This window comes from Anabrus simplex, chromosome 1 (assembly GCF_040414725.1).
Source record: "Anabrus simplex isolate iqAnaSimp1 chromosome 1, ASM4041472v1, whole genome shotgun sequence".
NCBI classification, from domain to species: Eukaryota; Metazoa; Arthropoda; class Insecta; order Orthoptera; family Tettigoniidae; genus Anabrus; species Anabrus simplex.
In genome coordinates, this window is record NC_090265.1 from 1621822078 (window position 1) to 1621847216 (window position 25139).

General features: G+C 39.5%; 1 protein-coding gene across 1 annotated transcript in view; it reads right to left on the reverse strand.

Moving 5' to 3' along the window:
- The window catches only part of RpL7 (ribosomal protein L7), a 112806-nt gene extending 87890 nt beyond the window's left edge, over positions 1-24916 (reverse strand). Inside the window, exons 1-2 of the mRNA XM_067138280.2 lie at positions 24846-24916; positions 18811-18925 (exon numbers count right to left, since the gene is read on the reverse strand). Coding sequence (XP_066994381.1) covers positions 18811-18925; positions 24846-24856 — 126 coding nt within the window. The 5' untranslated portion in view covers positions 24857-24916. The remainder of the gene's footprint in view (positions 1-18810; positions 18926-24845) is intronic.
- Positions 24917-25139: the final 223 nt, after the last annotated feature.

A 25139-nucleotide genomic window follows, 5' to 3' on the forward strand; every position in this document is an offset into this window, starting at 1 on the left:
GTCATAGTAGTACCATCAATTTATCAAAGAGGGGACATATTGTAGAATGGTTCACAAGATTGCAAAACTTTGGTCGGGAACAAAAATATTTTTCCTGGCCTATCTACTTCTAACGTACCCATGATAACATTGGCAAGGTAACGGCCTTCTACATCACTGGTTTCATCGATTGAAACGAATATTTTGTTTCCACAGACTTCTTCCCTGATATTGTGTCCTCATAGCACTGGGATACATAGTTCTTTTTCAGAGTAGATTCATACGGAATTAAACGGCCCATATACCTTTCTAAGAAATCTCTCAGTTTAATATTGTTCAATTACCAGAGTGGAATAATTGAAGAAACCAAAGCTTCACAAAAGTCTTCATAAAACAGAGGAAGTACCGCTAACGGAGGATGACAAGAATAACAGTATAGAAAATTTTCGTTTGCTACTATTTTGGACTCCAAATACGTGCTTATCTCGACCGATATGTTGCCGAACGATAAATCTCCTGCCACTTTCACTTCACATATTTTGCAGAAAGGAATTTCACCACCAGTGGTAAAAATATCCTCGCCAAATTCTGAAATTATTAGTTTGAAATGAACAGGTCTAGATAGCTTTACCCTCGGCATTTTAAACACACTCAAAAAACAATCGCAGCCAATAACATTAATCCACTTAGCACGCATATGGCTGCACCGAGGTACTTAACCAGACTGGCATTACTGGGCCTACTGTTTGTCTTCCTACCCACTCAATTTCAACATCACTTTCAGATTAGATGCAAGCGCAGGTGTGTGTCCTGGAATGTGGATATTCCAAGAAATAACGGTTAAACAAAGTTATGAAGATTATCATGTCTTCGTATTCGTCCTCACTTTCAGTTCCGTTAATATCCAGAACTACATGCAAAAAATGCATCATAAACCATTAAGAATGTGAGAAAATTGACCCAAAATGAAAAAAATATTCTAATAAATTCCACAAAATGACATAATGATGCAAAAAGCGAGAAAATTACCTAAAAATAACATCATAAATATGCATTTCTGTAATATGGGGGCCATGAACAGGATTTGTATATAAGTTAGCAATGTCTGTGGTGAACCATTTAACCTTTTCACTGCCGAGTTTTGATGACCAGCCGAGCCCTGTGGGCCGGGAATTTTTAAGGATGAAGCACTTGGACAGATACATACAGTAGAACCTTGATAATTCGAAATCGGATAATTCAAAATCCCGCCTAATTCGAAGAAGCTCTCGCTCCCGGAAACATGAGATACAGTTTTGCATGTTATTTAAATTGTTTAATTCGAAATACGGATAATTTGTAATTCGAAGTACAATGTCGGCCCCATTACCGAAATTCAGACTTTTAATTCGAAACTGCCTTTACATTTTCAAACAATAGTGTGCGAGGTATTTTTCATATCTATGGTAGTTTGTTTTGATTATTCAATTGTTTTATCCAGAGATTGTGTCGCCAACCTTCTCACACCGAAACCACGCTAAATTTATATTTACTCTGTGACTAAAACTGTGATTCTTTTGTTTTTCCTTGGGCTGAGCCGCTGAGTAATGGCGCAATGTGTTGTTGAGTGTAGAGTTGAGTTGAGACAAAGTTTTAATAAATTTTCCTAATCAATTATTGTGAGTTGTGCTCGAATTTATTTCTGATAAAATATGGATAATTTGTAATTCGAAGTACAATGTCGGCTCCATTACTGAAATTCAGGCTTAATTCGAAACTGCCTTTACATTTTAAAACAATAGTATGTTACAGAGTAATTTCAACTCGAAATTTATCCGCTCCGCGTCATAATAGAACGCGCGTTCCGGAACGTGGAAGAGTAGCTTTCCGCAATTGCACTCACTTCAGTGGGTCTACAGTGCGCTTCATGATTGCTAAGTTGAATGAAATCAGAATTCTTTTGTATTCAACCTTTTAAGGAACGCCGTAATATCACACAGAAAAACAGAATCCGCGAACACTGGCGATGCCGACAGTTTACGAAAAAAACATAGCTCATATAATAAATCCGTAGGCACCGAACAATATTGTCGTTGATATAGATGTTGATTCCCATAGGGAATCTGAAATATTTGTCCTGAATGAGCAAATTTATAATACCAATATAAATGGTCCGTTATTGGACATTATAAATTTTCCAGCTAGCTCATTCCTGGTTGCCAGCGTTTCGCCCTCGTGTGCTAGGGTGGGCTCATCAGTTGGTACCTAGCACACCTACCAATACGCTGGCTAGTGCATACCGTGGAGGCCACTGCGTAGGCTAACTGGAGCCACCGGCAGTGCCAATGCACTAAGAGACTTTGTCTCATCACTAAAAATTGATGCCTGCTTGGCCATCAGATGATATAGATGTTGATTCCCATAGGGAATCTGAAATATTTGTCCTGAATGAGCAATGGTATTATAAATTTGCTCATTCAGGACAAATATTTCAGATTCCCTATGGGAATCAACATCTATATCATCTGATGGCCAAGCAGGCATCAATTTTTAGTGATGAGACAAAGTCTCTTAGTGCATTGGCACTGCCGGTGGCTCCAGTTAGCCTACGCAGTGGCCTCCACGGTATGCACTAGCCAGCGTATTGGTAGGTGTGCTAGGTACCAACTGATGAGCCCACCCTAGCACACGAGGGCGAAACGCTGGCAACCAGGAATGAGCTAGCTGGAAAATTTATAATGTCCTATAACGGACCATTTATATTGGTATTATAAATTTGCTCATTCAGGACAAATATTTCAGATTCCCTATGGGAATCAACATCTATATCATCTGATGGCCAAGCAGGCATCAATTTTTAGTGATGAGACAAAGTCTCTTAGTGCATTGGCACTGCCGGTGGCTCCAGTTAGCCTACGCAGTGGCCTCCACGGTATGCACTAGCCAGCGTATTGGTAGGTGTGCTAGGTACCAACTGATGAGCCCACCCTAGCACACGAGGGCGAAACGCTGGCAACCAGGAATGAGCTAGCTGGAAAATTTATAATGTCCAATAACGGACCATTTATATTGGTATTATAAATTTGCTCATTCAGGACAAATATTTCAGATTCCCTATGGGAATCAACATCTATATCATCTGATGGCCAAGCAGGCATCAATTTTTAGTGATGAGACAAAGTCTCTTAGTGCATTGGCACTGCCGGTGGCTCCAGTTAGCCTACGCAGTGGCCTCCACGGTATGCACTAGCCAGCGTATTGGTAGGTGTGCTAGGTACCAACTGATGAGCCCACCCTAGCACACGAGGGCGAAACGCTGGCAACCAGGAATGAGCTAGCTGGAAAATTTATAATGTCCAATAACGGACCATTTATATTGGTATTACAATATTGTCGTTGCCGGTGAAACTGCATTGCTTTACTTTAATGCAAGCCCAAACGGTCCTATGGTTTTAAATGGGTCATGGTAGTGCGTTGCAATGCACATGGGATGGAAGTGAGAAACTTTATCAGCTCGTCATAGGAACGTTCGATAAACACGTTTTAAGGGCGTCGGGCACTTTCCATGCCAGTACAAAGCCTCTAAAAATGCAAACAGTACAGAAATCCAACAAATGATGAATTTGCACAGGGGGAGCTGCATAATTTATCCTCGTCTTTGAATTGTGTAAAATTTTTCTTTCGTTGCATGAGGTTATGTTTGTCAGTGATTAATCCAAGTGCATTTTTTTGAACATTGTAAATGCACCTTGTTGGATACATGTCGGAAATAGTTTTTGTTCCATGGCATTTGAAAGATTTAAACTGTAAATTAAGGTGTTTGCATGTATTAATGGGTCTTAGAATACTTACTGACGTGGCAAGTGTTTACATTTCTGAAGTACGAGAGAAGTACCATGGCGGGAAATCGTACAAGGAGTCATAGGAAAGTTCGATTTTAAGGGCATCGGGTACTTTCTGTGTAAATACAAGGCATCTAAAATGCATACAGTATAGTAATCCAATTAATAAAGCACTTTCACATGGGAGCCAGCATAGATTTCTCCTCGTCTTTGAATCATGCTTTTTTTTTCTTTCTTTCGTTGCGTGAGGTTACGTTTGCCAGTGAGATATCCAAGTGCATTACTTGAATACCTACTGTAAATGCACCTTCTTGGATATATTTTGGAAATAGTTCTTTTTTCATGGCATTTGAAAGGTATAAACTGTGAACCAAGGTTAACTGCATGCAGTAACGGGCCTTAGAATATTGTGTAACGCTGCAAGGGTTGGTACTTCTGAATTGCGAATTGGCGGTCAATTCGAAATCACGTAATTCGAAGTCCGATTTCTGAGTCCCAACAACTTCGAATTAATGAGGTTTTACTGTATTTACTGATACTATTAATGGAATGCATATCGTCCCCTTAGCCCTGCAGCCCAATACGATATCGGGGATTAAGTGAGATTATGTTTTACACCATATTTTTACGACTAGATTCCCCTACTGATGCAAACGTCAGTTGAGAAGATAATGAATATGAAATGAATGATGGTGAATGAAACTGGGTTAAGAAGTGAAAGGAATCGGCTGTGGCTTATGAATAGGAACTGTGCCGGCATTTGCTTGGGAGTACAAAAGGGAAACCACAAAGAAAAATTCTCAGGACAGCTGACGGTGTGGTTCAAATCCACTCACCTGCCGAGTGCAGAGCTTGGCTCCATAGTTGCAGTATGTCAATACGCGCAGCTACTCCGCTCGGTGATACTATTATTGAAATATAATATAAAATTCCTGATCCAAGAACTGGTAATATCAAAATCATTTACATTTGGGGAAAAATAATTTATCTGAGGAAGGGGTGACAATTCCGCACGAGACTCATCATTACTACTTTTTCTAGCACTTTCTTGTAGTTCAATATCGCCACTTATATATTCTCCATCTTCATTATAAAAATATAGCTCTCCAGCATTACTATTTATGAGGAACAATTCAATTTCTTCGTCAACAAGAGATGAATGTATACTTCAAGAACGCCATGATGGCTAAACGTTAGCAGGAAAGATGTTCCACTCCAAGAAGCTGAAATAACACCAGATAGCTTTCAAAACACACGAAATGGAGTGGTATATCTGCAGTACAGAACTTCTTTGAGCATTTCCATGGAATCTTAAAGTATGACACTATATCGCGTTCATTTGCGAGATTGGTGAAGTACACACTGCACCGAAACGTATATATACGGGTTTGGCAGGTTGGCACGGCATTCAATAACGTATATAAATGGGTTTGGCAGTGAATGGGTTAAAATATGTCATCAAAATCTGGGTCCTGATTATCATATTTAATTCTGTACGATCGTTGTCTACATTTTTTATTAACACATAGTATGCTTTGTTTGGCGTCTCCGAAAATCATTAAAATTGGGGACGTAAAATCAATATTATTATTATTATTTTGGTAGATACGTTGGCGAGTAAAACAATCGTTACGACTGGATTGTTTTTTCACATTCTAAACCTACTTCTCTCCAAACAAATACCTATATAAGCCCGAGTTACAAGATATTAAACGATCACTTCCTTAATGATCTCACCTGCTATGTTAATAGCAACTACCGTGATCATTTCTTAACTGAAGTAAACTCACTTCCTCATCAAGGTGGTGCAGCTCTTTTTGGATACACCCCCAGTGGAGGGGAGTTGCATGTACAATTTTTACCACATATCAACCTTCCTGCCATTTGTAAATCTCTAGCAGTACGGTACCGGGAATCGAACTCAGGCTACCAAGAACGGCAGTTAATTGCGTTAACCATTACACTGGCGGACATTCTTAACCCGTTAAGTGGGGAGGTCATAAACGAGGAATTCCTGCATAGTGGGGAATCATTTTCAGTAAATTTTTTCTTTAAAAAAGAAATAGTTTTTGCCAACCTACACCCGCTTAAATATGATATGTTAAAATTAGCATAAAATTATACGTTGCGGTGTAAATTGCGCTATTATTTACAATTAAAACGATTTTTTAATTCATCCAGTGTCAGTGCAAAAATTGCATATGTGCCATTTCATATTTACTTCGATTCGGAGTATTATTTGTGTTGCTTACATTAATTCAACGTTGAAATATGTAACACACAAATAAAAAAAGTATCATATACTCCAAATAATACAGACACATTCACTCAAATATCACATTTTCCTGAAATAAAATAGAAAAATGTACTCACCACGTAGGCCTATAACTTGCCATTGAAGAGGGCAGCGAGTAATCCACGAGTTCATTCATCACAATTTTGTCACCACATTACACAAAATTACACTACACTGTTCAACACTATTTACACTCAATAGCTGTAACAAATGACTGGAGAGGAAATTGAAAAGAACTATTTCAGGATGGTCACTGATAGTTGCCGGCACGCAGAATGTACAGCGGACACCAAGTGTAGACTACGATCTTCTCAGATTCCCCGAGTATGGAACCTGAGACTCGCTGGCATATTTGCAATGCTCATACTTCAACTGTATGGTATAGCCTGAAGCAAGGAGAGGGGCACAAAGCGACATTGCATACTGCACAACAATACTGAGTGTCCCGCCGCTGGCCTTTCGCCACACAAACAACGCATCTCTTATTTGCGTGCAGTCTTGATTTCGAGGCTGGATTGAAATCTGGAAAATGCCTTCCTGAGAATCGAGTTGACAAGTCAACGGGTGCAGGTCTCACTGATCGAATTGGCAAGGCTGTGTTAGGTGTAGCGTTCGCATACTTCTGAAATAGTTTCTGCACAATTTGAATACGGAACTCCAGCTGAGTGAATTTACCGCCGTGTTTCTTGTATATCACAAAAGCATTGAACACTGTTATATCCAGTAGGTGTCTAAAAATCTTGTGGTAATATTTCTTCATTCTTTTTCTCGCCATACTGTATGGCACGATACATTGGTCCGATAAGTCCACCCCTCCCATTGAGTCATTGTACTCAATACATGCAACCGGCTTTGTTTCTCCTTTCTTGTTTAGAATAGTGCGCATTTCCGCGTCATGAATACTACTCAGCATGCAGATTCTCTCTTGTCTTTCCACTTCAAGGCCAGTTTGTTTTTATAGGCAAAAGCCACCTCCCCTTTTTTCAGCTTTTTCCCCATGACGTCCTTCGGAAGATTTTTTCTGTTAGATTTTACAGTACCGACAGCGTCCGTCTGAAACTCATTGACCTGATCGAAGAGTTCCGGGCTACTGTAATAATTGTCTAGAGCTATGAGATATCCCTTATTTAGAAGAGGTTCGGCTAGAGCAAACACTACTTTCGAGGGCTTGGTATACTGAGAAATATTTACCCCACAAACCTCATTTACTAGCTCAGTTTCCTTGCCTGTGTACCACAGGATATTCCACACATATCCTGTTTTAGCCTCACATAATTTAAAAGATTCCATCCCGAAACTAGCTTTCTTCTTCTTCCTCTTCTTCGGAATGTACATTTTCCACCCCCAGCGACCTTTCCAAAGGAGTAAACTTTCGTCAATTGATAGACGATCATCTGGTAAATAGGACATTTTAAATTTTGATACAAGAATGTCTAGAACTGGCTTCACTTTGTAGAGTTTTGGGGATACTTGCCGATCGTAAGCCTCATTATCTGAGAAATGTAAAAATTTCAGTAGAAGGAAAAAACATTTTTCGGACATGGTCTCGTAAAACACGGGCGTAGCAAACAATCTATTACGTGAAAAATAATGAGATAGCTTCGGCTTTTGAATTATACCCTGAAGAAGAAAGATCCCAAATGAAAGTTTTATTTCTTCCTTGTTAGTAGGAACCCAATCCCTCTCCCTGCTTCTCCTTTTCATCTTAGCTGTTCCTATACTAGCTTGTATTGACTGCTGAGCGTACAGATTAGTTTGCTCTGCAATAAGTTCGCACAGTTCATCGTCAATGAAATGCTCAAATATTTCGTCCGGTTCTTTTTTATTTAAAAGTTCGCCCTGAATTCCTCTTTGGTATGTAGCTGGAAATCGGGCTCTCCTACATCCCCTTACATCCCAGTCATTAGGCGGAATAGGAGGCAAATCGCTCTCACTTTCTGACTCGTTACTCTCATCGGAGCTCGAACTCTACACCTGTCCACGGCATCTAGGCAACAGGCCTACTCCGACGGAAGCAGTCGTGCTTGGAGCATCTAATAGCGGGATAGTTTCACCATTACTATCTAAACTAGAATCACTGCAACTATCTTCCTCACTGAGCTCGAGAATATCCCGTATATCACTCGGAAGATCTACTATTCTTTTGGACATATTGACTACAAATATGAAACGCTACATGTAGAATTAAAACAATAAATCACAAGATAAATGTATATACCAACAAAACAACTTATGAGAGCTGAAAACATTCACACCGAGACACGAAATACTACGCTGCTCGCGGCACACTGACTGAGCTTCTCGCCAAGCGCCACATAGGTTGTTCTTGCGCTACGCAGCTATGTAGCAGATAATAAGGGGATTCCTAGACGAGAACTGCTTAGATACACGAAGGTGAAAAAAATTCTGTCAGATGGCAGCACCTCTCGGAACATACGGAGAAAGTTTCAAACCTACCGCTTGTTTCGTAACGGAGATAAAAAATAAAAACTTTCCGCGCTTCACATGACGCGCGCCCACCATCGGGCTCGCTCCAGCTGCGTCACCTGAAGCGAGCCCCACTCTACGGGTTAACTTCAAAACACAGAAATTGAATGGCGTATGGCTTATAGTGCCGGGATGTGTCCGAGGACTTCGGCTTGCCAGGTGCAGGTCTTTTCTCATTTGACGCCCTTAGGCGACCTGCGCGTCGTGATGAGGATGAAATGATGAAGAGGTCACATACACCCAGTCCCCGTGCCAGGGGAATTAACCAATTATGGTTAAAATCCCCAACCCTGCCAGGAATCAAACCCGGGACCCCTGTGACCAAAGGCCAGCACGCTAACCATTTAGCCATGGAGCCGGACTACAGAACAGAGACATATAGCATGACTTATGCATGCTTCCAATGCGCGGGTCGGACACGAAACTATTCACCCATTTGAGAGACGTCATCAGAGCTGCAGTAAGCCTACGCTATAGAGGCGGACATTTCTTAACTATGAAACAAATATACCGCACGACTTAAGACACGTTTTCATTGCGTGGGTCGTACGGACAAAACTATTCACTAATTTGTGTGATGTCAGAGCTGCAGTTACGCTTGTACCAGCTCCGAAGCAGAATCGTTGTTCTTTGACAAATTACGTTGGGGGCTCTTGTATGCGAGATTTATCTTTTTCATTTTCTTTGTCTCGGAGAGCCAGAGGGGGCCCTCTAATACACGCGTAAATACGGTAGTGGAATATGAGAGTAGAAATGTATGAGTTTTGAATACTGCAATAAATTACCACTGAAACTGCAATCTTTCCAGTAACTATTTTTTTCTAGTGGTTTAACGCTGCACTAAAACATAACAGGTTTTCGGCAGCGCAAGTAGGGGAAAGGGTTAGGATCAGGAAGGTAGCAGCAGTGGCTTTAATTAAGGTTGTTCGCGTATGCACGCACATGTTAAAATCTCTAGTCATTATTGTTAAAACTTACATTGTTCACTATTCCCTTTTTTTAGGTTAAGTTAATGTCACAGTACCTTTCCATTTGAAAATTACTCTTGTAGTCTTATTCTTCCTAAATTTGCATATTATTTTGCCTCTATTAGTCTTCCATCTGCATTTCACTCTACCTTTTAACGTACTGATCGCCATCTGGTTAAATTTTGGAAAGGCTATTCCCATGTAAATTTATAGTGAAAAGGTTATCATTACTCCACTGGCGCTTAAAATATATTTTTACGATGCATATAAGGTTAAGTTAGGTTAAATGACACTGAATAAGAAAAAAAACATTTGCTGTAGAAGCCACTGGAGTGATACTGCTCTAATTTCTCAGAATGAAATTTAACATACACATTCATGTTGTCTTGGAATTAGAACAAGAACTAATGAGTAAACCGTAGTACGTAAATATGCGAAAACGCACGTTTTCAATGAAGTGATTGCCGCTTCATACCGATTTTAATGTGTGTGGGGTACCTCCACCTTCCTGTATTTCCTTTACCATACATGGACAATTCCATTATTCTCCTGAGTAACCTACCCTCTATTCACCTCATGACCCCACCACAGTAGGCCTAGTCATATAATATACAGCTTATTCAATCTAAAAACCAAGTGAATTTCGAAATGCAGTAGACGTCCGTTATAGAGAGGATTTATAGCAGGGAAAAAAACTTACTCTCTATAATGATTAAAGTTATGACTGATTTTCTCTAAAAATTAATAAAGATAAAACGTAATACAGCACACACATTAAAATTGATATGAAATAGCAACTAGTTTGTTCAAAACTTATGTTTTTGGAGAAAATTTCCATACTATGGGTTACTCGCTAAGCTATTTTTCTAATTAGAATGTTCACTTTTAGGGAGTTTAAAAACATTAAGATGGATGCCTTCACTGAGGATGCTGTCTATGCCATTGCACACTGTTCAGAATCTGAATGATTATGACACCGACATACCTAAGCTGTCAAAGTCAGTTAATGATCTAGGTTTATGTAAGGTACCTGAAAGCAGCACACTAATGAACAGACATAGATACTGAGGAGTTTAGCACCCACTTCACAGCAAGACACAAGTCCAACAGAAGAACAAAGTAAAAAATAATACTGAAATTCAATGCGATCAGAAATAAACTGTATTTCACTTGGCTTGCCCACTCAAGCAACTCACTTGCTAATGGCTGTGATGGTATTAATTTTAAAATGTTGAACATTATAAATTCTTTCCAACTAGAGAATGCGTAAACAAAACCACGCGACTTCAATGGCTTCACACTTCCTTCAGTCTTCATCCACCCTGTAAATAGTCCATTTCTAAATTTAAAAATATGAATTGTTTCTGAAAGATATTATTGTTCTAAGCTTCTGGTCAATAACTTGAATATCCAATATCTGCTTGCAGAAATCTGTATTTATCTGGTATCGGTAGCCGTCAGCCACGAGAAAAAACACGCGTGCAGTAGCACTACCTTGAGTCAGTTCGCTTTAATGGCTGATGGTGTAAAGCATAAGCGAGAGAAACCTCTGAAAAGTGGAGAGAAGACTATTGTCTTAAACGTATTTAACAAGTTTATGGAAACATATCCCGACGGTTCAATTGGCAATATCGTGAAATGAACATCAGAGTTCACCATGTGTCTGTTTCGAGCGTTTACAGTGTGCGGAAAGTATTTTCTACTACCGGTCGTATTACCACACGGGTAGAAAGAGACCATGCATTAGAAGTGTTTAGGACATGGAGTGCAATGAATTTGTTTGTTCTGTTATACTCAGGAATGTGCACACATTTTTAAAAAACAATGAACCCCCCCCTACGATTAACAAAGTGTTGAAAATGAAAATGAAAACCTACAACCTGTTTTCCAGTCATTGACCGGGTCAGGGATGTAATGAATGAAACATATATAGGCTGTTATTACAATGGGGCCGCCACTCCCAAGGTGATATATTAATGAGTGATAAATGCTATGAAATGATAATGGAGAGTGTTGCTGGAATGAAAGATGACAGGGAAAACCGGAGTACCCGGAGAAAAACCTGTCCCGCCTCCGCTTTGTCCAGCACAAATCTCACATGGAGTCACCGGGATTTGAACCTCGGTATCCAGCGGTGAGAGACCGACGCGCTGCCGTCTGAGCCACGGAGGCTTTTATCAGCTGTAAATTCTAATCCTGAACTCCAGATTTTTAAAAACCCTCCCTTAACATACTATTGAAAGAAACAGGTTTCGAGTTCATCAGTAGAAATTGAAAAGTGTCATAGTGGACAGATGATATATTGTGGCAAAGGGGTTATCTCCGTAATATAAGAGAATTTAAACAACAGGGACGGAAATTTTACTATTTGAACGAGACGTGAAGCGCACACATCAAAGGCTTGGCGAGACTACCATAAAGTCAAACAGGCATTTCTTTCGGGTTTAAGCACAGGTCTAAAAAAGTCCAACAGGGAGGGGTAAGCTACTGATAGTGTTACACATTTGAAGTGATTACGGTTTTGTGGAGGGTGATGATCTTGTGTTCCGATTCTCAGAAAAACAGGGACTATCATGAAGAAATGACTGGCAACATATTGAAATCTTGTTTGAAAGAATTTTACAAAAGCTAATGCCAGGTAGTGTTATTGTGCTAGACAATGCTTCTTATCACAGTGTGAAGTTAGAACGGATCCCAAACAAGTCCTGGAAGAAAGCTAGAGTAATTTACTGGCTGAGAAGTAAAGCCATAACATGCGATAGAGGTCTTATAAAAACCGAATTGCTGGAATTGGTGAAGACTCGCAGGCCCCAGTTAGAGAAATATGTAATTGATGACTTAGCCGAACAAGCGGAACCACGCTGTACTCAGACTGCCCCCATATCACTGTAAATTAAATCCAATAGAGATCAAACGTTACATTGCCAGCCTTACCACTTTCAAACTTTGTAATGTATGTAAACATCTTGACAAAGCATTTCGTGAGGTGACAGCTGATCAATGGCATTCCTATGTCCAGCGTGTGGTGCTCGAAAAGAAAAAGATGTGGGACCTGGAAAATGCCATAGATACTGTAGTTGAAAAAAATGGTTATAAATTTAGGAGAGCATTCCAGTGATGCGACAGCGAATCCTCCGATCTACAGGGAATTAAGCCTCTTGCAAGTTTGGATTAATGAAATGTCACGTAAGTAGGCATACTTTTTAATTTTCAAGGCAAATATATTTTATAGCAATGATGATTTATTTTTCTTCTTAACATATCTCCAACAGGTTTATATGGCTACATTCATCAATTTTCATTTATGTTCATACTGACACGAAGAGCAGGCAGCGAGACACATGGACACACGGATTGATACAAAATGCTTGCTTGTCTACTTTACTCTTTTGCTGGAATAGTTTAGATGTTATACTTCGCACCTTAGATAATATAATTATTACATCCCTTATGAATGGCATTTTTCCTATGCAGCGGAAGCAAGCTATTATTCGTCCAATCCCAAAATACAATAATCCTACTTTACCTGAAGATTTATGACCTTACATTACCTTTCATTTGTCAAAAATTCTTGAAAAGTTAGTTTATTAGATTATGATGTACGTACAGCATGGGCCAGACTAAAGTAGGCAATTTTTGTTCAGGTAAGTGTTCACAATTGCAATGGCTAACAAAAATGGAATCGGAAGCACATGTCAACGATTTGTTAACACGTACACTCCCGTCTGTATCCGAAGACAGTCGGATAAGCATTCGCGGGGACCAACGGAATTTAAATCGAGCTCCAATTGCGTCTTTCGTCGTAGTTATACTTCTAACCTATAGATGGCCGACGTGAAGGTCATGTGTCTGCTATTTTTTATTTGATCGAAGGTCGAGGTTCTAAGTGCATATTGTGAGTGTTGACAAGTGTGTTTTGAAAAACAAGAAGGTATGGCTTACAAAGGATGTTTGGAAACTAAAGAAATCTGGGACATGTTGCTCAATAAAGACTCAGGTGATTAATTTATACCACTAAAAGGAGAAAACAACAGCGAAAGCGAGTTTGAAGAACTACGTACAGAATGTAACGCGGGAGCAGTTTTAGTACTTCATACTAACCTGCTATCTAGGCAAACTTCACCACCATTTACTGCTAATACTTCTAACCTATAGATGGCAGACGTGAAGGTCGAAGGTCATGTGTCTGCTATTTTTTATTTGATCGAAGGTCGAGGTTGAGCAGTCGGGGTGCCTCATTATGTTTCTAAGTGCATATTGTGAGTGTTGACAAGTGTGTTTTGAAAAACCAGAAGGTATGGCTTACAAAGGATGTTTGGAAACTAAAGAAATCTGGGACATGTTGCTCAATAAAGACTCAGGTGATAATAATAATAATAATAATAATAATAATAATAATAATAATAATAATAATAATCGTACGGCCTCAGCTACCGTGTTCAGACATTTCAATTTGACGCCATCTGGCTGTCTGCTCGTCAATTTCCACGTTCCGTTTTACTCTAGGCCTCCACTAGATGGCAGACCGAGTAAACCGAAACTCTCTTGGGCGTCTATGGCTGAGATTTAATGAATTTGGTCGGGTAAACACCAAATGTGTCACCAGAGATCTTTTACATGCCGACATCGTACGACATGGAGTGTCGGATGGACTTTTTTCCGCCCTTCAAAAATCCGACTACCTCTGCCGGGTTTGAACCCGCTATCTTGGGATCCGGAGGCCGACACTCTACCGCTGATCCACAGAGGCAGCTACTCAGGTGATTAATATATACCACTAAAAGGAGAAAGCAACAGCGAAAGCGAGTTTGAAGAACTACGTACAGAATGTAACGCGGGAGCAGTTTTAGTACTTCATACTAACCTGCTATCTAGGCAAACTTCACCACCATTTACTGCTAATACTTCTAACCTATAGATGGCAGACGTGAAGGTCGAAGGTCATGTGTCTGCTATTTATTTGATCGAAGATCGAGATTGAGCAGTCGGGGTGCCTCATTATGTTTCTAAGTGCATATTGTGAGTGTTGACATGTGTGTTTTGAAAACCAAGAAGGTATGGCTTACAAAGGATGATTGGAAACTAAAGAAATCTGGGACATGTTGCTCAATAAAGACTTAGGTGATTAATTTATACCACTAAAAGGAGAAAGCAACAGCGAAAGCGAGTTTGAAGAACTACGTACAGAATGTAACGCGGGAGCAGTTTTAGTACTTCATACTAACCTGCTATCTAGGCAAACTTCACCACCATTTACTGCTAATAAAGGGATAAATAATGCTGGATAATGAAATCGACTGTATATCCTTTGTGAATTTGTTTCTTGAGGATTCTTTTCAATATACAGGAAACCGTTATACACGGATTCGTTATCCGCAATTTTGGTTTTAAGTCTAGTGCTGCCATATGTTAACAGCACGTGGAAGCTGTAATGCCTAAGGCGGGTAGAGACGTGTGCCGAACTTTGTAACGCACACTACGTCGCATGCCAAGGTTATATGGGGCAAGCGCATCTTTTGTCGTGTTTGTCGAGACATGATCGTCAGTTCCGGTCAGAAGATCTCTTACATGATCCTTGAGTAGAGCTGTGAAGTTGCACTTGACAGGTTTCGTATTTAAAACACTGGGTAAAAGGAAGGACAGTGTGTCTGTCGAAGGAAAGAAGCGTGTACCAAGGTGAGCGTATTGTTGACATTCAGCGTGATTTGGGACTTAGTGAATCCAGTGACCAGATCTCGCTCGGAAGCGATGGAAAGAATGGATTGGGTTGAGCATCACATGCCTCTCTCTGGAGCTACTATTCAAGCTGAAGCCAAGAGCTTGTATGCAGAGTTTAGTTTATTATTGTGTGATTCAGTGTTAAATTTTTAAGTGTATGCATTTCAGAAACATGATAGTGGCTATTTTTGGTAAAAATGCTAAGAATCTCTTAATACGAGAGTAAACGGAAACCTAACCCTATATTTTAGGTATAAAATGAATATCGATTTACGCAAATTCAGTATGCGCGGCAATTCCGCGGAACGTAACTATAGCGTATAACGAGGTCTACCTGTATTTGCAAACAAACTAACCTGTATGGCACTGAGGTGATTAGCGCAACAACTCCCCACTTCATTAAATACTCTCGCATACAGGTATGGAAACTAGTAGAGGTTCCCAAGTAAAAGTATTCTCAGGTTTAATGTTTGGGGCAGGAATAATAAATAAAAAAAGATGTGAAAATGTATTGGACTGAAGACCCAATCTTTGAAATCCTGTATGCCACTGAGAGTATATCTACGAACCGGTTTGAAAATACTCTCCATTTTCTCCATATCCTCAGCATCCCAGTAAGTGTGACACCAAATATACACTTGAACACTAAGTTACTAGAGAATCTCATTAAGGTATGTGACAAACTTCAGGTGTTTAAATTAAGTACGTTACAAACAGTCATAAAAAATACTCAATGATGTACAGCGTCAGTTTGAAACAGTTCAGCATATAAATGCTGGGCTGGGCATTTAAATTGCCCATACAGTAGCTGGTAGTGAACGTATTAAGATGGTGGTTAATCTGGGCACCATCCATGTCAACACAGACTTGCAGATGCAAAGCAACATTTTATATTCACCGGAACATTATTGAACTGAACAATCATCATATTGGCAAAAGGAAATGAGTTAGCTGAAAAATTTATAATGCCCAACAACGGACCAATTTAATTATATAAATAACTAAAAAAGTTACTCATTCTTAAATTTCTGGCAGTACCGGGAATCGAACCCGGGCCCCCAAGGATGGCAGCTATTAGTGCTAACCGTTACACTACGGAGACAAATATAATCACAGAAATAGGCCCACATTACACAATATCAATCTTCTTGCTCCAAGCATTTTCCTGGCACAAGGTCTGCTATTTTCATCTTGGTTTGCCATTCTGCACGATCATGGGCATAATGCGGACTTAAGTTCAGAGTCTTCATATCAGCATTTACTGTGTTGCTATGTCAGCGATACTTTGGATGTCCACGTGGACGCAGCCCTTTAATTTTAAAGAAGGTGAAATTGGCAACTGTTCCAAGAGCAGCACACAGGACGTGACCATACCATTTGAGACTTTTTCCCATGTCTTCTCAGTAATTGGTGTAATGCCCATTTGCTGGCTAACAGTCTTGTTTCTGATGATGCAGGAACATGATGCCCATCGACCAACAGAGCAAATGCATTTCCATGGTAATTGGTGCTCCATAACTTTGTCGGCGGGTCGACATTTAACACTGTATAAAGCAACAGGACGTTAGTATCATACGGTACATTTTAGACATAGTAGTGGCTTCCATATGTCACACAGCATGCCTGTGAATTCCCTCCATCTCATCCATGCTGTCTTTATCCTACTTCGCACTTCATCACCTATACCACCAACAGTCTGAAGACACCTAAAGCTCACAATCTTCGTTAAGGTCTCTCCAACTCTGATGGAACCGTTGCTTGGGATGGTTTCCAGGTATTCGGCCTTCTTTTCTGTTCAGTCTAAAACTGTACTGTGAGACACAGCTGTTCCAATCTTCAACTTGATGCTGCAAACCTCTTCTGGTGGTAACAGCGAGTGTGACATCTTCAGCAATAAGAGCCCAGGGGACACTCCTTTGCAGGTCCCATGTGATTGTGTCCATGAGGAGGACAAAGAACAATGGGGACAGTACGGAGCCTTGGTGTACATAGACTTTCACTGAGAAGCTCTTGGTCAAAAGCCTTTTTAATATCAAGGACGGCAATAGGCAGCAGCGGCTGTTGTTTCTCTCCGTGCTTTTCAACGAGCCTTTGGGCAGCGAAGATTGCATACGATGTTCCAGCACCCTTGACGAAGCCGCACTGGTTGGTACTAATGCTCACAATTCAATACGGAGCAAAACCATGTAAATACGGTAACTGTATATAAGAACACCATGTAGAATGTAATTGTATATTTGTATATTATAATTTTAAGTGGTGATGGAGGCAGTTTTGTGTATGTGGGGTTATGCCCTTTCTCCATTCACCATCCCTAAATTGTAACTACAATTAGTGGAAAATAAATAATAATAATAATAATAATAATAATAATAATAATAATAATAATAATAATAATAATAGCTTACAGAAATATTGTATTTTCCAAACGCATAGTCACACAAATTCCTAGTCCCAAGGTGATGCAACTATTTTCAGGCACGCACCTGATGGAAATGAGCTGTATTTACAGTTTTAACCACATAAAGCCCTCTTGCCAATCTTAAATTTCTGGCAATATCGCGAATGAAACCCAGGCCCCCTGAGGACTGCAGTTAATAGTTCTGTTACACTAAGGAGGTAGACTTGGTCTTAATATAAAATAAACATAATGTAAATAACAATTCACAGGCAACTGATTCTGGATCCCCTCATGCAAAATTCTTGATAGTGTGTGTGCAGTTTCAGAATCAGGAATTTCAACTAGTCCAACATCAAGCCTCTGCCTTTTTATCGGAGAAAGTTCTAATTTCTTCCCTTTGTTACATTTATCTTTCCCAGAGTTTGAGTTGCGAGGTCAAGACCATTCACAGGGTTGATCATTTTGTGAGGCAAATGTTCTGAGTAATAAACTGCATAAATAATATCAGAAATATGTTTACATTTCTCTGACGGAGAGCATTCACTGAAAAAAAAAAAAAAAAATCGCCTGCCTATCAGCATTAACCTATATTAACATTAATTCGTAACTAAAAATAGGCCTAAAATTTTTTTTAGGACACCATTGTTCAGTGCGTACGTGAACATTATCATTTTTACCACTACTAATACATAAATCATTACGTTGTCCCTATCATGAAATGGGAATATTTAGTGAACTGAAGTTTCTCTTATTACATTAGCAGTTAGTACTCTGTTGCCATTTACAGCAAACTGTTTTCCTTGTAAATTTAATACATGACCAGAATTTGGCAAATTGCTGTCATATAAAACACTGATATCCAACTTATTATTTAGTCGGCCATGCAACAAGCGGTGAGACACTGCAGATATTTGCGCAGTGACACACATTAACTTACAATGTCCGCCACTCACAGCACAGCGGTGCATTTCTCCCATTAATGTAAGGAGTCTATATGCCACACTCACTATAGCGAACTTCTACTGTGCAGTAAATTTGTGGGAACTGCAATTTGAAACTGAACTGGAGCATAACCAATTGGACTTCTGCCTAATTATACCTGAGCCACAATACAGTCTACAATATCTTTTCACACCATACCTTGATAGAAGCCTTTAAACGTGCTGCTTTAACTGCTTCTCGCCCTTTACGCCGCTTGAGCACAGACTCTGGGACTGCTGGGAGCTTCTTAGAAAGCTTCTCTTTCTTCTGCTTGCTAGAAACACAAAGATAATATTACTAGTTCATTTGCACCAGGCAAAATGGCATCCACTTAAACTGCAAGGGTACAGGTAAGTTAGGTGGTTTGCTTACAAGGGATCAGGAAGATAAAATCAGGGAAACTGGGTGAACTAGGGAGCAGTGACTTTGAGTAAATGGAGCTCAAAATCAAGTAAGGATAATAAAGCTGTTAGTGTTAAAGTGAACAAGCACTGAAAGTAATGGAATAGAATTAACCAATTTAAAAGATACATATTTACCAGATACTGTAATAGAAGCTGAATCATGGCTAAGAAGTGTTATTACGGATGGAGATATTTTCAAGGAACTGGAAAAAGCGTTGTTTTTTTTTAATTTAGGTCTTATGGTGATGATGGGATGGGAAAAAAGCTAGGAGTGGGAAGGAAGCAGACGTAGCCTTAAGGTAGTGTTGCCAAAAAGTTTAGCCCATACAATTCAGACTTGAACAGAGTGTACCTATATTTTTAAACTTATGATTTATTTTAAGTGCAACTGATATAAAGTACTCTAATATCATGTTTGGTTGAAAATTTGAAGACTAACTTAAATAGTTCACGAGTTATGTATTTTTTTGTCTTTTATGGCCACCCAAAATTGACCTTGATACTGAAGAAACAAATAATACAATTAAAAAGCTATACAACAATGCATACTGATTGTTACGTGGTTACCAGACGATAACACCTTTAACCCTGGAACACCACACTGGGGTATCAACGACCTAATGGGAAACATATTGAATAAATCTTTCATATGAAACTGTAGCCTACTGAGTCATATTTGTAAATTGATTAAGTACCTTGTCACACCCTGACAGCGTCATTCACATCTGTCAGCGAAAGCAGACATCCGTGGGAGATAAACAAATATAGTGCAGGGTCACGGGAACCCCAGTGTGGTATTTACGGTTGTCTTTTCCTGGTGTGTGCGGTGCTGCTGCAGTTCTTGCTACGTGATAAACTTGACACGTCTTTCCTTAGTGCTAGAGACAGTATTGTCTCCGCATGGCCTTATTTCTAAATTGAAGTTTTGCACACACAAAAAAAAAAGAGCATCGCCTTTCCTCTGTTGCCATCACGCTACACCCGCGAGAACAGCTGATGCAATACGACCGCGGTAAAACGCCCTTGTAAAATGTAATACCGTACTCAGAAAAACTAATGAATATGGATTGAAAACAAATTCACAAAAAACTACATTCAAAAACATCTGACACTAAAAGAGAATACATTATTAATAAAGAAGAATGAGGAAATAACACATCACTCACCGTTAATGGATGGCACAGGAAGGAGGTTGTGGCCTGCAAAGGGAACACTACTGATCTCGGAATCACTGGAACCCTCCAACGATATGAAAAACACACTAATTACTGAAGGAAAATGCAAAAGATCGCGAACCGTACCGAATAGCATACACATTGAGCGAGATACTGTAGGTTAACCACGTGGTGAATGTAAATATTACTAGGTTTCGAGATCGTGCTCTGCCGATATAAATCGATATGAATGACAGCTTGCGATTGGTTGGATGTCTATGCTTCAGCACACAACCACCAGATAGAGCCGAAATCTGCAAAAACGTCAATTTAGAAGTAGAGCCATACGGAGTATAATTCCAAAGAAGGACTATCAGATCGTAACATTGGGGAAATATTAGAAGATAGTGATAGTGAGCAAGATATTGGTGGTGATAAAGAATTCGGAACAGCATATTTCATGTGACAATGTCAGAACGATTTCCTTCTTTATTGTTTACGTTTTGATAGCAAAAAGGACAGGCATGAAAGGAAAATTACAAATTGGCCGCAATAAGAGAAGTATGGAACTGCTTTGTTGAAAATTGTGCAACTCATTACACCCCGTATGAACATTGTACCGTGGATGAACAGCTCATGGGATTCTGTGGCAATGTAGCTTCCGAATTTACACAGGTTCAAAACCTGGCAAGTATGCAATAAAAGTACTCGTGCTGAATGATGCACGACCATCCTACATGATGAATGCAATGCCATATATAGGAAAAGTTCATTAAGAGAAAAATGAAGCGGTGCTGCTTACTATGTTCGTAAACTGACTGAACCTAATCATTTCTCTAACAGGAATGAAACGGTTGTCAACTGGTTCGCATCAGTTCCACTTGCAAACATGCTCCTGAATCAGTAGTCTCACAATGGTGGGAACACTAAGGAAAAATAAGAACGAAATACCACCAAGTTTTCTCACCGGAAAACCTACAGGAATATCTAGATTTGTGTTCGATTGTGAAAAAGCAAAACAAGTTGGTAATTATATTATCAACTAGGCCTATGCATCATGATAACTCCGTGAATGAAACCCCAAATACAGCAGTTATGATTCACACATACAATGAAACTAAAGGTGGCACTGACACCTTTGATCAACTGTATAAGACATACTCTTCCTGTACAATAACAAAGCGGTGGCCACTTCGAATCATGTTCGGAATCTTAAGACGCTGGGAGTCAATTCTTTTATTCTTTTTAATCTTGCCAATTTGGGATTGCAACAAGGAAAGAAGAATCGTAGACAGTTTTTGAAAGACTTAGGCATGTCACTATTGAGCCTCACCTTCGCAATCGGCTCAGTATACCTACAGTAGAGAGCTACATAAAGAAAACAATTGCTCAAAGTCTGAACATTGAAGTGATTAACCAAGTGCCTTTCCAGCATGATGTTTGGAAAGGCCATCTGTCCAAGGCAGAATGACGGAAAAACCAACGCAGTCTGCTTGCAGTGTGCGAAACAATTCTGCCAGAGTCACCGTGCCATGGTAAGTGTTGATTGCGAACATCTCCTGTGAAACATCTAACCTCTAACTAAGGTGAACTATCAGTGTTACTAATCTGGAGTGACTGTTTTATAACTGTTTAGTACCTTTACTGCAAAAATACTCCAAAAATTGATGAAAATTATCCATTGTGCCAGCAAAAAATATGTATTTATGTATCTCTGCAATTTTCAGGCTGTAACTGCTTTCATTGTAATTATAATTTAATTAATTAAAATATGTAAGCACTAGAGATCGTAATAGTATTTACCGGTGTCCTCGAACTATACAGTAAACAGGTAGAATACGAACAAATGATAAAATTCAAAGGATATGATATAAATGACTACAATTTGATTGGGTCAAGCAGACCCCACTGTGGTATTTACGCATGTGTTTTGTGAGTGTGGCGTTCCAGGGTTAAAAACACCCCTGTCAGAAGATGTTAAAGGAGTTCTTACTCATTTTGCCATCATTTTAATAAAATTTCAAATCAGAAATAGCTGACAGGTTTCAAACTTCACATAGGTATGAACACGCGTGAGCTGGTGCATGCGCGTGCAGTTAGCTCCCCCAACCACTGCAACACAAGGAATCAATCCGTGAAAACGTCATCGCGCTAACTGCCTCTGTTCAAAAGCTGCAGCAATTCAAAAGTCAGTGCTATTAGGCCAAAAATTTATAGGAGTTGAATTGCGAGAAGTGAGGACAATTTTGTGTAAATAAGTGTATATTATACCTTTAGCATATCTCAAATAGTTCTTAAAAAGGCATTGGGTTCCATTTTTTTCAATTTCTGAACAATGAGTTTTGTAATCTACCATGTGATTTTATGATTGAAGAAGTCTGAGATGAAACATGTCCAAAATATGTTTTTATAGTAAATAGTTTTTACTTTTAAAGTGATGTGTATTGATTGGGTGGACCATAAACATTGTTTCTTAATTTTAACTGTATCAATACGGATCTATATCATGAAGTTCATAAATAGTACTATTTATTTCTCACCGAGGATGAAAGTATGTGCCTGGGCAGTCTAACAGTGCTGCTAAACTGTTCATTTGGGAACCATGACTAGTGACATTGGAATCATAGCAGCGCATTCTATATTGAAAAGTGGAAAAGCTGAATTCATTTACATTTCGCATCCGTGAGAAAGCGATTTAAGCGATTGGTCAGGTCCGGTTAGTGACAGAACCACTGTGCTGTGACCAAGCAAAGGGGGTCTGTGGAGGAATAAGCCCCCAGGTTAGGGCAGCTAAGCGGCTTTTTTCTTTTTGTGTCACACCGACACAGATAGGTATTATGGCGACAATGGGACAGAAAGGCCTGGGAGTGGGAAGGAATCGGCCGTAGCCTTAAGGTACAACCCCAGCATTTACCTGGTGTGAAAATGGGAAACCACAGAAAACCTTCAGGGCTGCCGACACTGGGGTTCGAAACCACTATCTCCCAGATACAACCTCACAGCTCCGCGACACGAACCGCACGGCCACTTAAAAGCGGCTTTTAGGTCTCTAGCATTTTGTAAGGCGAGAGCAGCGCATTATGTGTTCGCCAGTGTGGTAAATATGAATTAATATATATTTCAGGTCAGTGAGAAAGCAATTGGTCAGGTCCAGTTAGTGACAGAACCATGACTGTGACGAAGCAAAGGGTGTCTGGCAGCATAATGTCCTTAGGTTAGGGCCAAAAAAAGACTTTTAGACCCCTAGCGTACTGTAGGGCGATAGCAGCGCATTCTATGGTCAGTGCGGAAAAGGGCAACTCATTTCTATTTCGGGACAGTGAGAGAGCGAATGGTCTGGATTGGTTAGGACTGGCTTGTATCAGCCATTGGTTTGGATTGATTACCTCCGGTTAGTGACAAAACCATATTGCTGTTGTGTATTTCCCTTAGTTTCCTTTACATGGTGTTTTTTTGTTTGTGCTTTTACTCAGCTGGGGTTGGTAACGCAATCTACTTATCAGCATTGATGGCAATAACATCACATTCTGTTCACGTTGACCAATAGGCATGGAAGTAGATACTTTAGCCATGGACGATGGTGTGTGCTGCTCTATTAGGTAAAAAGTAAACTACTTCTGGGGGCAGGATGGTGGGTTCCTAGACATCACAATAAACACATCACTTCTCTAAGCTTCTCTAAAATGAATTCCAAGCAAGGTTTGCATTATTTTCACTTCCTTATAATATTACGAACGTTGGGCGGCGGAGTGTCAATTTATACCAATTTTTTCCATTCAAAATGGAACTCCATTATAAATAATAATGCTCCTCCTGTATGCCTATGCCTCCTTCTTCTTTACCTGAATACACAAACAAGTTACATACAATAAGTTTTGAAATACAGAAAATCTAAAACAATTCAATATTCTTTAGAAGTTGGATAACTGTTTCAACAATACCTCCTTAATCCTACTAATATTTTGACTGTATAAGTGGATGAAAGACATGTTACTGATTTTATGCAGAACATATACTTAAAGACTACAATGCCCATGTACTATCCCTGCCATTAAAGATAAATCACCGCAGTTCCAGGGTTAACAAGCCAACTCAATTCTGCCCAACGGACACAACAGTTCCCACTAATGGTCTTTCTGGAACCCTCCAAGTGGAGAGAAGCACAAATAAATGAAATTTCTAAATACGTACGGTAAAATATAAACGAAACCAAGTGTAAAACTGACCTACAATTCCACTCAAGATGCAATGACATACTGATTCCAACAAAACGGTAGCTCAAATCGAAAAAGAAAAAAAAATCCAGAAAAACTATAAGAATCCAAACACGATATCTAGAACTCTTAATAAAACGTGTCCGTAAACTAAATGGGAATCTAAAAAATCGACCTACCAAAAGGCAATGGGTTATAAACATTATAATATCCACCAGGTATTCTCATCAAAAATCCCATGTGACAATGGTCGAAAACATCGCACAAACTTTCCAGTCATATAAGAGCATGTTCAAGATCGTAGCCCCCGACATTAAAGAAAAATTATTCACATAACACATAATGCAATACTACTGCGTTGGAAGTGAAAGAAAATACCAGATGACAATTGATAAAGAAAGATTCCACTAAGCAGAACTTACGTGTCAGCCATTGCTACTCTAAAAGAAAACTTCCTTGGACCTTACTTCTTTTGTTACCTCTTTGACACTAGACGGAGAGAAACAGCGTTGCCAACATCCAAGATAAGAATTATCGAAATACAGTCGATAATACATATATATATAATCGATAATATTAAAAATCTAAAATCAGGACGAATAGCAATGAATATAATTATATTCGTCGTGCCTCAAATATTCGAACACAAAATCGGCGGCGATGGCATCTTCATCAACGATTGCATTTCTGGGGTACCGGTACATGTTGCAATAGAA